Source organism: Solea senegalensis, linkage group LG17 (assembly GCF_019176455.1).
Source record: "Solea senegalensis isolate Sse05_10M linkage group LG17, IFAPA_SoseM_1, whole genome shotgun sequence".
Lineage (NCBI taxonomy): Eukaryota > Metazoa > Chordata > Actinopteri > Pleuronectiformes > Soleidae > Solea > Solea senegalensis.
The window spans coordinates 19,813,272-19,827,407 of record NC_058037.1 but is presented as its reverse complement, the minus strand read 5'-3'; the positions used below and the strand labels follow the sequence as shown (position 1 = coordinate 19,827,407).

General features: G+C 40.1%; 3 protein-coding genes across 3 annotated transcripts; 2 read left to right on the top strand and 1 right to left on the bottom strand.

The window, feature by feature from the left end:
• Positions 1–418: 418 nt before the first annotated feature.
• LOC122784234 (zinc finger protein 227-like) lies at positions 419–2,744 on the top strand. The gene is made up of 2 exons (XM_044049394.1): positions 419–671; positions 1,577–2,744. Exons 1-2 carry the CDS (start codon positions 419–421, stop codon positions 2,416–2,418), a joined length of 1,095 nt encoding a protein of 364 aa, XP_043905329.1. The 3' UTR covers positions 2,419–2,744.
• A 765-nt stretch (positions 2,745–3,509) lies between these two features.
• On the top strand, positions 3,510–5,854 carry LOC122784237 (zinc finger protein 2 homolog). The gene is made up of 2 exons (XM_044049397.1): positions 3,510–3,758; positions 4,963–5,854. Exons 1-2 carry the CDS (start codon positions 3,563–3,565, stop codon positions 5,736–5,738), a joined length of 972 nt encoding a protein of 323 aa, XP_043905332.1. The 5' UTR covers positions 3,510–3,562; the 3' UTR covers positions 5,739–5,854.
• A 2,843-nt stretch (positions 5,855–8,697) lies between these two features.
• LOC122784226 (gastrula zinc finger protein XlCGF57.1-like) lies at positions 8,698–14,097 on the bottom strand. Its single transcript, XM_044049386.1, has 2 exons — positions 13,806–14,097; positions 8,698–10,993 (listed from the first exon to the last, which is right to left on the bottom strand). The coding sequence occupies exons 1-2, from the start codon at positions 13,978–13,980 to the stop codon at positions 9,618–9,620; spliced, it is 1,551 nt and encodes a 516-aa protein (XP_043905321.1). The 5' UTR covers positions 13,981–14,097; the 3' UTR covers positions 8,698–9,617.
• Between the last annotated feature and the right edge of the window lie 39 nt (positions 14,098–14,136).

Below are 14,136 nucleotides of genomic sequence, written 5' to 3'. Positions count from 1 at the left end.
TTAGAGCTCTTCTGTGTGTTAAGACATATTTTCAGGACAAAGATCTCGTTGTGAGGTAACAAAGGAACAGATGCAGACCAGGGATTTATTTTAGATGTTTACCTTTGCTCAGGGAACACTGCACTACTTATGTTATGGGGATGGAACACTTGAGTGCGTGTGGAGAACAGAATTGTAAACTGTTGTCAGTGATATTTAATTTATATATTATATTAAAGGAGCTCTTTAATGGTAATTGGTTTGAATAAAGGGTTTGACAGTTTGTCTGAAACTCATCTCATCGTCTTTCTGCAACCGTCACAAATGTCATTTATTCCCTGTGTCTCCAGAGCATGAGGGGTTGGTTCTCACTGAGCAGCAGCTCTGTAACCAGGAGAGGAACTCCAGTCTGCACCAAGAGGAACCAGAGTCTCTACAGATGAAAGAGGAAGAGGAGGAAATCTGCACCAGTCAGGAGCAGGAGCAGCTTGAACTGAAGCAGGAGGCTGACACCTTTATGTTGACTCCTGATAATGAAGAAAGTGATCACACTGAGTTCCTCTCTCCTGTAGCCGAGAGTCCAGATCAGACAGGAAACAAATGTGTCGAAAAATGCATGGAGTCTGAGGAAGAGGTGGCTCGTCAGCTGAAGATCATTCGTAGCCCGGAAGTAAAGTTCCAGAAGTGCACGGGTCTGTAAAACCACATTGGTCTCAACAAATTAATGTTTGTTTTTTTTCGTCTAGATAATAACTTGTTAAACCCAGAGTAAATAAAAAAACTGACCCTCTAAACATTTTACATTCAGGGTTGTAATTTAACCCATAGTGCTCCTGGGAATAATACACAGTATATTTCTGTTCATAAAAACGAGCCAAAGCGAACTTTGACGTATTTCCAAATCTCACAAGTTCAACCCAATTTAAGTAATCTTTGGTGGGGTGTCTTTATGTTATGCAATTGGTAAAAATGATTGTCTATAGATTGTGCTGAAAAAAAGGATATCAGACACTTTATACTGTACATTCTTAACACAGTAATGGGGGAAAAAGAAGCCTGAATGCTCAAAAGTAGAGCTGCAGTTTACGATTATTTTCATAATCGCTTAATCTGTCGATTATTTTCTCGATTAATTGTTTGGTCCATAAAATATCAGAAAACCTTGTATATGTTGAGCGGTGTCTGTCAAACCTGGAAATGATGATGTTCTCAAATGTCTTGTTTTGTCCACAAACCAAAATTATTCACTTTTAATGATTTCTTTGTTATCCAGAACAAAGAAACTAACAAAATATGCATATTTAAGAAGCTTAAACAATCATAAATTTAGTTTTGATCATGAAAAAAGCTGTGAACCAAATGACCGATTATCAAAATAGTTGACGATTAATTTAGTAATCGATTAATAATCAATTAATTGTTTCAGCTCTACTCAAAAGTTTCAAAACTTTTATTGCACAGACAAGATTCATTTTTAATACGTAGTCTGTGTGTGTGTATGTGTGCACGCACATGTTTAACATTGTATTAGGTAGATTAAGAAATAGGTCTTTTATGTTGATTTTTATATTATTGTCCCTTTTTTATCTCTGAAAAGTTCTTACTGAGCAGGAGAGAAACTTCAGTCCGGACCAAGAGGAACAAGAGATTAAAGCGGAACCAGGGGAAATCTGCACCAGTCAGGACCAGGACGCTGTTACTGTTGCGTTGACTCCTGATGATGGAGAAAGTGATCACATGGAGCCAGAACCAGACACTGACCACCAGCTCCGTTCACCTGTAGCTAAGAGTCGAGATCGGACAGGAAAAAAACTGAAACAGTCTCCAAAATGTGACACTTGTGGAAAGAAATTTGAATTCAAGCATCTATTGATATCCCACCTGAGAATCCACACGGGAGAGAGGCCATTTGCTTGCAAAACATGTTGCCACTCTTACAGAACCAAATGTGAACTGGTGAGACACATGAAAACTCACCAAAAAAACACGGATGTGAAGCCGTATTCTTGTGAAACATGTGGAAAGCGTTTTTTACTGAAAACGCGACTTGCAGTCCACAAATGTACTCACACGGGTGACATGCCCTTATCCTGCGATGTTTGTCACAGAGGCTTCGCGCGCACCGATAAATTGGCCTTACACATGAGGACCCACACGGGGGAGAAACCCTTTTTCTGCAACATTTGTAAAAAGTGCTTTGCACGCCAAGATCACCTGACTGAACACACAAGAACCCACACGGGTGAGAAGCGCTTTACTTGCAGCGTTTGCAACACCAGCTTTTCGCAAAAGGTCCACCTGATGACTCACAAAAGAACTCACACCGGTGAAAAACCGTACCACTGCGGCACCTGTGGGAAATCATTTGGTGACAGTTCAAGTCTTAGAAAGCATGTGCACCGTTGCGCGCCCGTCTTAACACCCGATGAAAATGTTTAATCATGTGACACCTCATGTAACGGCAATGTTCATATTGCAAAATGGGATTATAGAAAAACACAGCTCTGCACAAATGTCATTTTAAATTTATATACTGTATCCTCAAATGAAAAGTTGAATAATTATGTCACAGTTGCCTCTCAGATCGCAAGTCATATTGCAATTTCTGTCAAAATATTTATATTTATATATAAAATCGTTCAGCCTCACTTTTAAGTCCATGGTTTATTTCTTTGTACTGTTTTTATTTGTATAATTGTCATTGTGTCATTTAAAGTCTTTTCAAGAGCATTCATGTTGTCCTCCCATAAAAGGCCATGATTGAATCATCATCTGTGGAATAAGTCATTTTTCATGTTAATGCCATGGTTTTCTGTCAGTCGCCATGTTTGCGTACTATTTCTATTTTTTGGACATTGAGACAAAAACTCAAGCAAATGTTACTTTAAATATTTATCAAGCAAAATCTGGTGCTCAATACACTACTTTAACATGCAGTCAATTGTAAATAACTGCCAGATATTGAAAGTTAATCTGGAAAAATGGACAAAAGTACTTTGTCACGGAGCATTTCTGGCCCTTTTTATTGTTACAATGAGCAAAAAAGACGGACATTTTGAGGCTTAGGTGTTTGGAGAAAAACAGATTCCGGGTTATTCGTGTACAAATTTCAGGTTTCTGTACTTTATTTACATATTTTTCTTGCAACTTTTGCTCCACTACATTTCCTCTAACTGTCTTTATTACTCGTTACTACCAAATAATAATAATCAGAAGAAGAGTTGGTATTATGTTCTGTATTTACAGTGGTGTGAAAAAGTGTTTGCCCCCTTCCTGATTTCTTATTTTTTAGCATGTTTGTCACATGTTTGTTATTGATGTTTCAGATCATCAATAAATAACACATTTTTTCTCAAAATTCTGAGAACAAAATCCGAATTCTGAGTTTATTCTCAGAATTAGGAGTTTATTCTGATTTAAAACTCAGAATTCGGATCTGGCACTGACGCTGCAGTTCTATTCTCCATGCCACTAGGAGGCAGCAAATGCTCCAAATAAAAACAAAGAACAAACAAGAAGAAGAACGCGACCTGAAGCTAAAGCTAGCACCGTTAGCTCGCTGTGTGAACGTCGGCGTCCTCGTATGTCACGGGTGAATGAAGCAGCGATGTCTGCTCTCCGGCATCTGAGAGAGTTGATCAGCGAGCGACTCACCGCCGCCGCCGAGGAAATCTTCAGAGCCTTCGAGAAAACCGTGGTGGAGTACGAGGAGGAGGTGGCTCGTCAGCGCAGGCTGCTGGAGGTCGCGTGGAAACCTGCTGTAAAACTACAGCGGATAGGTAACAAAAAAAGACTGCGGTCAAGTGAGCCGTCATTCGTCTTCGCGTGGTCAAATTCGTTTTTAAGTGCGCCCGTGCAGGCGAACTTACGGTGAATGCTGGGAGTCGGCTGAGAAGCAGCGCTAGTTTGATACCGGCGAGATCACTTCCGGTTTTCAAAATAAGACGTTATTAATACAAGTGCAATCAATCATGCTGATTTTAAGACATCGGGTCACATTGTCCAGAAGCTATTCAACTAAATATTTTCCCTAATTTATTTAGATTTTTAAAAGCTTCTGGACAATGTGACCCAATGTCTTAAAATCAGTACGATTGATTGCACTTTTATTAGTAACGTCTTATTTTGAAAACCTATTTGCTCGGTATGAAACCAGCGCTGACGTTCTCTGTCGACCGTAAGTTTGACTACAAGGGCGCACTTAAAAACGAATGACGGCCCACTTGACCGCAGTCAGAAACTGTGACTCGGGTTGATTTGTAAGGGCATTAACTCCCGGTTTTCACAATAAAACCCAGTTGAATGTACAAATTTTATTACAGAAAAGTTTTCGGGCCACAACTTTTTTTTAGAATTCTGACTTTAATCTTGAATTGATATTGACGAGTGTACACGCTACTGTACTGTGTTAAGAGTGCAGGAAATCCCCTGAGGTCCACACCCAACCCTTAAATCACGTCTCTGATAAACTCACGAGACTAGGATTATTCATTGTCAATAATCGTTCCACTTTACCTTATTTCTAAACTTGAATATCTTCCAAACGTGTTTATTACAGCTGTTATATCTGAAAGGTTTAGCTTCATAACAAAATGCGTAATTATCAATTATCAACTTTCCTGAAAATGTCCAAATGACAGCTGCTTATTTACACTTAAAATGTCACACGATTGCTATTGTTTATAACCTGCCTTAAAAGAAAAACATGACTGTTTTATTCCTTTTTTCTAAAATGTATTGTACATATTTAACAGCAATGAAACCTTGATTACAAAATTAAAGACACATTTATTTATATTTAATGACAGATTTAATGACTTTCAAGGCCGGCCCACCTGCAGTACGGCCACAGTCCACCAGGGCAATCACAAGATGAAGTGTTACCGACTGTAGACCCTGCTCTGGGCTTAACATAGTCCATAATTCCAGTCTGAGGATGACTTAACTAATACCTTTTTACTTTGTGTTTCTTTGCGTCTCCAGGGCTCCAACAGCAACATGTGTGTAAAGAGGAGGTTCAACTTCTCGCTGAGCAGCAGCTCTGTCACCAGGACAGGAACTCCCGTCTGGACCAAGGAGAACCAGAGTTGCAGCAGCTTCGAGAGGAGCAGGAAGAAACCTGCAGCAGTCAGGAGCAGCTTGTACTGAAGCAGGAGGCCGATACCTTTATGTTGCCTCCCGATGATGAAAGTGATCGCATGGAAGCCGACGGTGACCACCACCAACTCGCTGTCATTGCTGAGAGTCACGATCAGACCTGGCAAGACGTGAGCCCACAGAAGAGCCGTGCGAAAGAGAGAAATCTGTGCGACACTTGTGGGAAATCGTTTGTGTTCATGAGCCAACTGAAAGTGCACCTGAGGAGCCACACACACGAGAAGCCCTTCTCGTGCGAGACGTGTGGCAAGGATTTCGTGAGCAGAGGTAATTTGAAAACCCACCAAAGGAAACACACGGGCGAGAAGCCGTTCTGCTGCGGCACCTGTGGCAAAAGGTGCTACGCTTCCAACGACTTGAAGAAGCACGTGAGAACTCACACGGGCGAGAAGCCGTACTCCTGCAGCATCTGTGGCAAGCGTTTCAACACGTCCGCCAATCTCAACGCCCACATGAGAACTCACTCGGGCAAAAGGCCATTCACCTGCAACGTGTGTATGAAATGCTTTGGCCGCAAAGGAGCGTTAATGTACCACATGAGGAGTCACCTGCTTATTTCTCCAGAACCGGGGGAAAAGGATCAGTTGGATGCACAGATTTAGAAAAAGACAAATGAGAACTCGATGAAATATCTAATTCTTTAATTACTTTTAAAACATGTCGTGCTTTGAAAGACAACAATTAGCAAAGGCTACAATTGAGTTGCTTCTTGCCATTTTTAAAAAAAAAGAAATTGTCTCACAAACATGCCAGACACATTTTTCACTTTTTCTTATTCTGATGGTGAAACCCAAAAAATCACATTTTGGGTTTGAACCAACATTTGTAGCTGTGAAAAATGATTTTTATCCAAATGATGCAACTTCAGATACTGTGCGCTACACAAATAACACACAGTAGTCATTTTAAATGAACAAAAAAAATAGCTTTCGCTTGTGATCTTCCCTCTGTCTCTGAGACCCATGATTCGGTCCCTGCGGAAGATGAAAAAATAACCGTGTACTCCTCATGTTGTCTTTATATAGGTTTTGCAAGACTGTGGGAAAAAAAGGGACAAATTATTTGTTGTACTTAAAAGTCTTGGAAATAAAAAAACAACATTGAGTGCACATTTTGTTTTACAAATGTAAACGCGAACACTTTCATACACAAACACCTTTGTTTGACGGACCGTGTTAAAGGCTCAGTGTGTAAGTACCTATAAATATATGATTCAAAAAATAAAACTGTACAATCACCTTAATGCATGAATGGTTTCCTTTATGTCAGCAGCCTCAGACTCACAATGACGATGTATTCTTATTTATCTGTTGTAATAAGTGATTTTGTCTAGATTTTAAATGAGTTCATGTTCTCAATCCTTCAGCTCAGTGCTAAGGTGGGAACAACTTGACAGGGTCACTTCATCGTGTCATGATTATTGGCTTCTAAGTAATGATTGGATTAGGTTATGGGACGCTACATTTGAAAAAAGACGTCCTGATTAACGCGCACCAATGACAGTTTCAGCTGCACTGACTAGAACACAATTTGTGATTGTTTACTGAGTCATTGTCAAAATTTGGACCACATACTAAAGTATGACTCTTGTCAAAATTTGGACGACATTTAGTATGACGTTTTTGTTTAAATTTGCACAACATCAAATTTTGAAAAAAAAAACACCTATGACTTTTTTTTCAAAATTAGGACGACAGCGGTGTAGTGGTTAGTGCTCTTGCCTTGCAGCGAGAAGACCGGGTTCGAGCCCCAGTTGGAACACAGGCCTTTCTGCATGGAGTTTGCAGTTTTCTCTGTGTTCTCCAGCTTCCTCCCACAGTCCAAAAACATACAATGTTGGGATTAGGTAATTTGGACACCCTAAATTGACCATAGGTGAGAGTATGAGAGTGAATCTCTATGTGTGTGTAGTTCAAGCTATTAATTATACAGCACCTTTCACATATATAAAATCACAAAGTGCTATACAATAAAATAAATAACCCTCAACATCAAAAGAGACAAAAATACAAAGGATAAAAACATAGACACAAAAACACATTCAAAGCCATAAAAACCCTCACCTAACTAAAAGCCTGCTTGAATGAAAGGGTATTTAGCTTAAATGAGGCTCACATGGAACATGAATAAAGATAAAGTATGCATAAATAATGCTTAACATCATCTTTATAGACACAGTTACATAAAGCTGTTGGTATATTTTTTTACCACTTTCAGTTAACTGTCAACGCTGGCATTAACAGTAACCTTATAGACTAGTTGAATAATATATTAATTAATTAATAACATGAATGAATTAGTAAGTCATAAATATGAGATAATAAACAAAAGATCATTTCTCATAATTATGGACAAGCTATACTTTTACTAAGGACAAACATATCGTCATTTTCATATAAATTCACATCCTTTGACTGACTTGATCGTTTCCCACAGGTTGTACAGGGTCTCGAACCTGGTGAGTTCTCATGTGGTCCAACCTGGTCGCTTTCCACGTGAAGCTTTTCTCACATATGTCGCAAATATATGGCTTCTCGAGCTGTGTGAGTTCTCGTGTGGTACATCAAGGTATCTTTCCGTCTGAAGGATTTCTTACAGATACTGCAAATATATGGCTTCTCGCCTGTGTGAGTTCTCGTGTGGTACATCAAGGTATCTTTCCGTCTGAAGGATTTCTTATAGATACTGCAAATATACGGCTTCTCACCTGTGTGAGTCCTCATGTGCTTTGTCAAATTTGTGGACGCGTTAAATGTCTTTCCACACACGCTGCAGGAGTGTGGCTTTTCGCCCGTGTGAGTTTTCATGTGCTTTGTCCTCAGGTCACGTGACAGCTACCTAGTCACCGTCGTGCTGTTAAACAACAGGGAAGATACAGGACACAAGTCACTTTATTGTGGTGTGTATTTGCTTTCCTGGGGTTTCATATGGGTTGAATAGCTTGTGGCATTTTGTTTATTACACTTTGTCAGCTGAAGCAAACGATGTTGCCTTCAGTGTTAAGTGTTTGAGAACCGCGGTCTTTTTTACAACGGCCACAAGAGGGATACAGCGCCACCCACTGTAAAAATGAATGAAATGACTCAAAAAAAGATTAGTTCAATTTACTGTCAGAGAGTCAGTAAAAAGAGTCGAACTTCCCATCACCAGTGGCTATGAGCACTTGTACTGTGCAGCTAAGGAAAAACAGACACTTCATCACATCCTTTTACCCTAGCCTTCAAAATAAGAGCCACCTACTTTGGCTGCAACAACATCCTGTTTAAGCTTTTTGCACTGTAAAAAACCCAAATAAGAAATGGCTTACATATGTCGTTAATGGCTGTAATTGCTCCATAAATGTGGAAAAATGTAAAAGAATAAGAAACAACATATTCACATTTAAGAAGCTGAAAAATCAGAGATTTTTTTTTTTTTAAGCAACACTCAAACTGACTTATTTTGAGTTAAAATAAAATTACAGAATTCTTTGTAAACAAAGGTCTTACTACTAAAAATGTGTCCATAATTACAGAGACGTGCCTTGACTGGTCATAACATAAGTCACTCAAAAATGTTGAATTCATTTTGAAGAAAGTCATTTATTGGGCACTGCAGTACGAAACACAGTCTTTGTTTTGCCAATGAAAGAATTTTACAAAAAAAATTGGAGCAGAAATGAAGCTGTGTAATGTGAGGTCAATAATGTAGTTAAGATGATCAGACATGAAAATACTCATGTGCTGTCTCGCCAGAGTCCATCATTAAAAACCCAAGTTTGTTAAAAAAGAAAATGAAAGAAATCCAATCAACTAACATCTTCACAAAAAACAATAATCAATCAAAGAGTAAATATTTTAATTCTGGGACAAAAATGGTCAGGATTTACAATTCCAGAATAAACCAAAACAAGTGTTAGAAAACAATTCTGCGTTCACAGTGAACGTAAAAATGTCCTGCCCAGAACTCAAACATCCATTTACCAGGTACTATCACTATCGGAAAAGCAGAAAAAACAACGTGCCGGGACTGTGTGGTGGAAAAGCGTCATTAGTTGGGCCCAGGTTTTTACCCATGTAAAAACTACAAAAAAAATATAGACATGATATTGTTAAATATTGGAAATTTCTACTTGAGAAACTGCTTAAAATCCTAAAATTTAACTCTAAAACAAAAAGGTAACCAAATTCATTACCTTATTATTCATATATACTTTGCATTTACTTGCCTATGGCATTTGAGCTTTTATCTTTGCTGCTTTGACTTGTGCACAAGCCTGTAAGTGAAGGGCCTCCGTACTGACATCTATCACGTGTTTGGTACATGCATACAGTTTAGCATACGTGTATTTTGCCATGACTTCTCATTTGCGAGGACCACCTCAACCTTTTTCCCACAAGTATTGCAGGGCTGCGGCTTCTTATTTGTGACTTCTCATATGCTTTCCCCCACCCCCCCCCAAAACTCCCCACGTCATGAAATCTTGCACAGACTACAGGCTCTCACTCGTGTGAATCACCCGTGTGAATCTTCATGTGGATCGACAAGTTTTGCTTGGTTCCGAAACCTTTCTCACACGTTTTGCAGAAGTACGGCTTCTCGCCCGTGTGAGTCCTCATGTGGGTCAACAAATTATATTTAGTTCTAAAACTTTTCTGACAAGCTTCACATAAATACGGCTTCTCGCCCGTGTGGGTCCTCATGTGGATCAGCAAGTTATATTTACTTCTGTAACCTCTCTCGCAGGTTGTGCAAAAGTACGGTTTCTCGCCCGTGTGGGTCCTCATGTGGATCAGCAAGTTGTGTTTGGTTCTAAAACCTTTCTCACAAGTTTCACATAAATACGGCTTCTCACTCGTGTGAGTCCTCATGTGGATCAACAAGTTCGGCTTACTCCCAAAACCTTTCTCACATATTTCACAGTAGTAGGGCTTCTCACCTGTGTGAGTCCTCATGTGGACCAACAAGTTTGGCTTACTGCCAAAACTTTTCCCACATGTTTCACAGTAGTAGGACTTCTCACCTGTGTGAGTCCTCATGTGGACCAACAAGTTCTGCTTATTTCCAAAACCTTTCTGGCAAGTCTCACAAACATAGGACTTCTCAGCGCCGTGACTCCTTGTGTGGTTCTGCAGCGCTGGAGGGTCACCAAATGTTTTCCCGCGGGTCGTGCAGGGGTACGGCTCGTCACCTGCGTGAGTCCTTACATGGATCATAAGGGCTGTTCTGGTGCTAAAATTTTTGCCACATGTTTTGCAGGAATACTGCTCCTTCGCCGCATGTGTCCTTACATGTTTTTTCAAAGCCGACTTGTTGGTAAATCTGCTCCTGCAGGTCGTGCAGGAGTAAGGCTTCTCACCTGTGTGTGTCCGGATATGGACTTTAAATTTAGACCTATACTGAAAGGTTTTCCCACAGGTGTCACATCTGAAAGGCTTTTCATCGGTTTTAGTTTTAGATTTGATCTCAGACATTTGAAAATTGTGACATCTCGTCTGTGTCTGCGATTCCGAGTCCATGTCTTTGCTTCCAGCCTGATCGTCATCACTCTCGGCTACAGAAGGGCTGTTACAGAGAAGCTGGTGGTTCACGTCCAGATCTGGTTCCACATGATCACTTTCCTCAACATCATCATCATCAGTCAACATTAAGGTATCACTGTCTGGTTCTGGTTCCACGTGATCACTTTCCAAAATGAAGGTATCAGCCTCCTGCTTCAGCTCAAGCTTATCTGCCTCTGGACTGATTTCCTCTTGTTCCACTTTAATCTGTAGTACCTCTGGTGTCTCTTGGTCCAGGCTGGAGTTTCCCCCCTCGTCACAGAGCTGCTGCTTAGTAGGAACTTCCTTTCCCTTGCGGACACGCTGCCGTGGAAGCCCTGGAAACACAGACACAGGGAATCATTTAAAAATGCAAAAATAAATTGTACCAAACTCCCAGTCAGGCACTGTGATAGCCTCAGCTGCTGTTGGGTCCTAGCCTTACCTGCTCTGTGAGCATACTGGGGTTAGCTTCATGCCAAGATTAGACACGATGAGTCACAACAGCCACCTTTCCACCGCAGGAACTTTCCTTATTTACCCAGGATTTTAAAAAAAACCTCTGCACGTTTCCACCAAAATTACCTTGGGGAAAAACTTTCCCTTGACCCTAAAGGAATACCTACTCGCAACTAGTAGTATGGAATTAGATTTGTGTCAATATTTTACTTTATTTCAAAAATCAAATTACAAATAAAATATAGATTTAATCATTAAAAAAAATATTGTATTTGTTTGAAAATACACTTTTTGTTTGCAATGCTGACCATGGGCGGGCCTTAGGAAGCTGCTTGCTGATTGGCTACCGAGTATTCGAGTGGCTTGGAGTCTTTTAAATAAGTCCCGGGCTTAAAGTAAATAAAATAAACTAGACTAAAATGTAATCATGTTCCCATCAGTGTGGGTTTATCTGCAAGTTTGTCCACATCTCTTAAAGGTCCCATATTATACCCTATTTCTCCAAGTTAAACTAGTTCCCTGGTGTCCTGATGAACATGTCAGTGACATGGTTTGATCAAAATACCATAAGGATGAAGCACCACAGCAGTTCAATAACCCTGCCAAAACAGCCCTTTACAGAACACTAGGTTTTGTGCCTGGTCCCTTTACATGCAAATGAGACACAGGCAAACACACACCCACTTCTTCCAGGGGGTGTGTGTACCGTGCTGGCTTTATCCGTCACATTTTCTTCTTACATAAAATGAAGAAAATGTGCCGGACACACAAATCCTGAGGCTGGAAGTTTGTGTAAAACACTGTGCTCCACTGTGCAGCCACCAACAGCACACTTGTCCCTCCGCGTTGACATAATACTGCTCTTCCTCCCTCGCCTGCACTCTCGCATTTTATAGGGACAAGGTGGAGCTAAGGTGGAGCTCTCAAAGTAAACTTCCTGGTGGGGTGGCAACATTCGCGGTGAAATGTGCATTGTGTCGGCACAATGTGCAGGGAATTTAACATCGCGTGTTTTATCGCCTATACTTACACTAAAGGGGGACCATGAAAACATGACTGAGTCTTTACTTTTCACACTTTGGCGACTGGAAGGGCCTCCAGAGTCCCAAATATAAGTATTTAAATGATAAAAAAGTTGATTTTGCATAATATGTCCCCTTTAAAAATATGTCAAAATTTGGATTTGAACTAAATTTGGTGTGCGTGTGCAGGATCAGACTAAGTTTAAATCTAACACAATTCAGTCCCATTGAACAAGTTGTCATTTTAATTACTGATTTTTAGTGTGTGTTGATCCACTGGATATGTACCTTTACCTGCTTATAAACATGACAAAATCCACCTCGATCTGTTAAGAAGTCGCTAAGATATACACATCTGAACTTGTTCGAGGTTGGCATCCATTTGCAGCTGAAGTTTGCAGCTTCATGGTCGGCAGTTAAAGGGAAACTTAACTCACAATAAATAGTAATTGTAAAAAAAAAAATGCAATTAAGGGAAATTCCACTGTATTTTCACACTGTGACAACATTTAAAACAGACCCCTTATTAAAATCCACAGCCTTTAAGCATGTCCAATCTGTACTACTTAATAAATATCACAGTACACATTTTAAAATCAGAAAAATCTTGAATCTGGACACCATCTTCAGCATCGTTCTAGGCCCAAAGTACAGCAAAATCTCTATTTATTTGATTTCCACAGATTGGAAATGTGTTTCACAAATCAGAGACACTGTATTTAAAAAAATCTGTGACCTCTCTGTGATAAACTAGGGCAGATTTGACATGGTGAGGGGCAGTGGCAGTTTTTAATAGAGGGCTATTTCAATGTGGCCTGCCACAGTATAGTTTTAAATATTAGTCCAATGCACTTTCAAAGCAGCAACAAAAAACAACAAAAAAAACTTGTATCGTTATAAGTCAAGTTTCACTTGGGGGGAAACTTAAATGCCAAAGTGGAAGCTGCCAATCTGGATGCAAACTTGGATGCAAGGATGGTAAAATATGAATCCAATGTGAGCCACATTCATGTGTAGATCAGGGCTCTCAAACGCAAATAACCTTGGGGTTACCGACGTCTAGTCTGGCCAGTAGAGGACCAGTGAAGTGAAATAGGGTCCAACTTTCAGTCGTGGGTGGGCAACATGAGCTTAAAATTATATCATATTCCATCATGATACCTCAATAAAAAAAACAGACCTAAGTTTTGGCCTGTGGCCCAAAAGCAAACTCTTACAGGCCGGGCTAGTGGTCACTGCGGAAACAGGGAGAAAGACTTCTCACCCTCAAATATTCCTACATTAGTACTGACTACGAATACAGCAGACTTGAAGCATTCATATATTTTCTATTGTAATCTGTTATAATGGGGTTTTGAGAAGTTTGTGGGTCATAAATATTTACAAATGTGACAGACTCATTTATTTTACATTTGAAAGAAAAACAATAGCTACAGCTAATACTGTGTACTTTTTTTATTGTAAAGTGGCGAACATTATTGCTAGTACCCCAGATTCTGTCGAGGTTTTGTGCCTGGCGTACATTTGTGCTGGTTTAACATGTGTCATCATTTTGTGTCACCTGCTGCTCACTGGCTGTGGAAAAATTGAAAATGTGTGGGCCATCTGTATTTCTGGTTTTAAAATAATTAGTTTGTAATCGTAAATCCCTGCTTTAGACCATCCTGACCTTGTATTCGCTGTGAATTGTCGTCCGGTTCCCAAACGATCTCCAACAGTCTGCGCTGACGATCCACCTCCTCCTCATACTCGACGACGGTTTGTTCGAAAGCTCTGAATATCTCCTCGGCCGCAGCAGTTAGCCGCTCGCTGATTAAATCTCTCAGATACTGAAGTGAAGACATCGCTGCTCCGATAAGAAAAACGACAATATTTACCTACTGTGAATCAAGAACACGCCACTGTTTCCCACTGTCCACGGTACGAGCTAACAGTGCTAGGCTAGCTCTCTTGTTTCCTTCTTCCTGTTCTTATGTGAGTTTTAACTTGGCGTAATGTCG

Coding starts and splice junctions, on each gene's coding strand:
- LOC122784226 (XM_044049386.1), bottom strand. CDS start 13,980: ATGTCTTCACTTCAGTATCTGAGAGATTTAATCAGCGAGCGGCTAACT. Junction 10,994..13,805: donor CAATTCACAGCGAATACAAG/GTCAGGATGGTC, acceptor CTGTGTTTCCAG/GGCTTCCACGGCAGCGTGTC.
- LOC122784234 (XM_044049394.1), top strand. CDS start 419: ATGAAAGAGGAAGAGGAGGAAATCTGCACCAGTCAGGAGCAGGAGCAG. Junction 672..1,576: donor AAAGTTCCAGAAGTGCACGG/GTCTGTAAAACC, acceptor ATCTCTGAAAAG/TTCTTACTGAGCAGGAGAGA.
- LOC122784237 (XM_044049397.1), top strand. CDS start 3,563: ATGTCACGGGTGAATGAAGCAGCGATGTCTGCTCTCCGGCATCTGAGA. Junction 3,759..4,962: donor TGTAAAACTACAGCGGATAG/GTAACAAAAAAA, acceptor TTGCGTCTCCAG/GGCTCCAACAGCAACATGTG.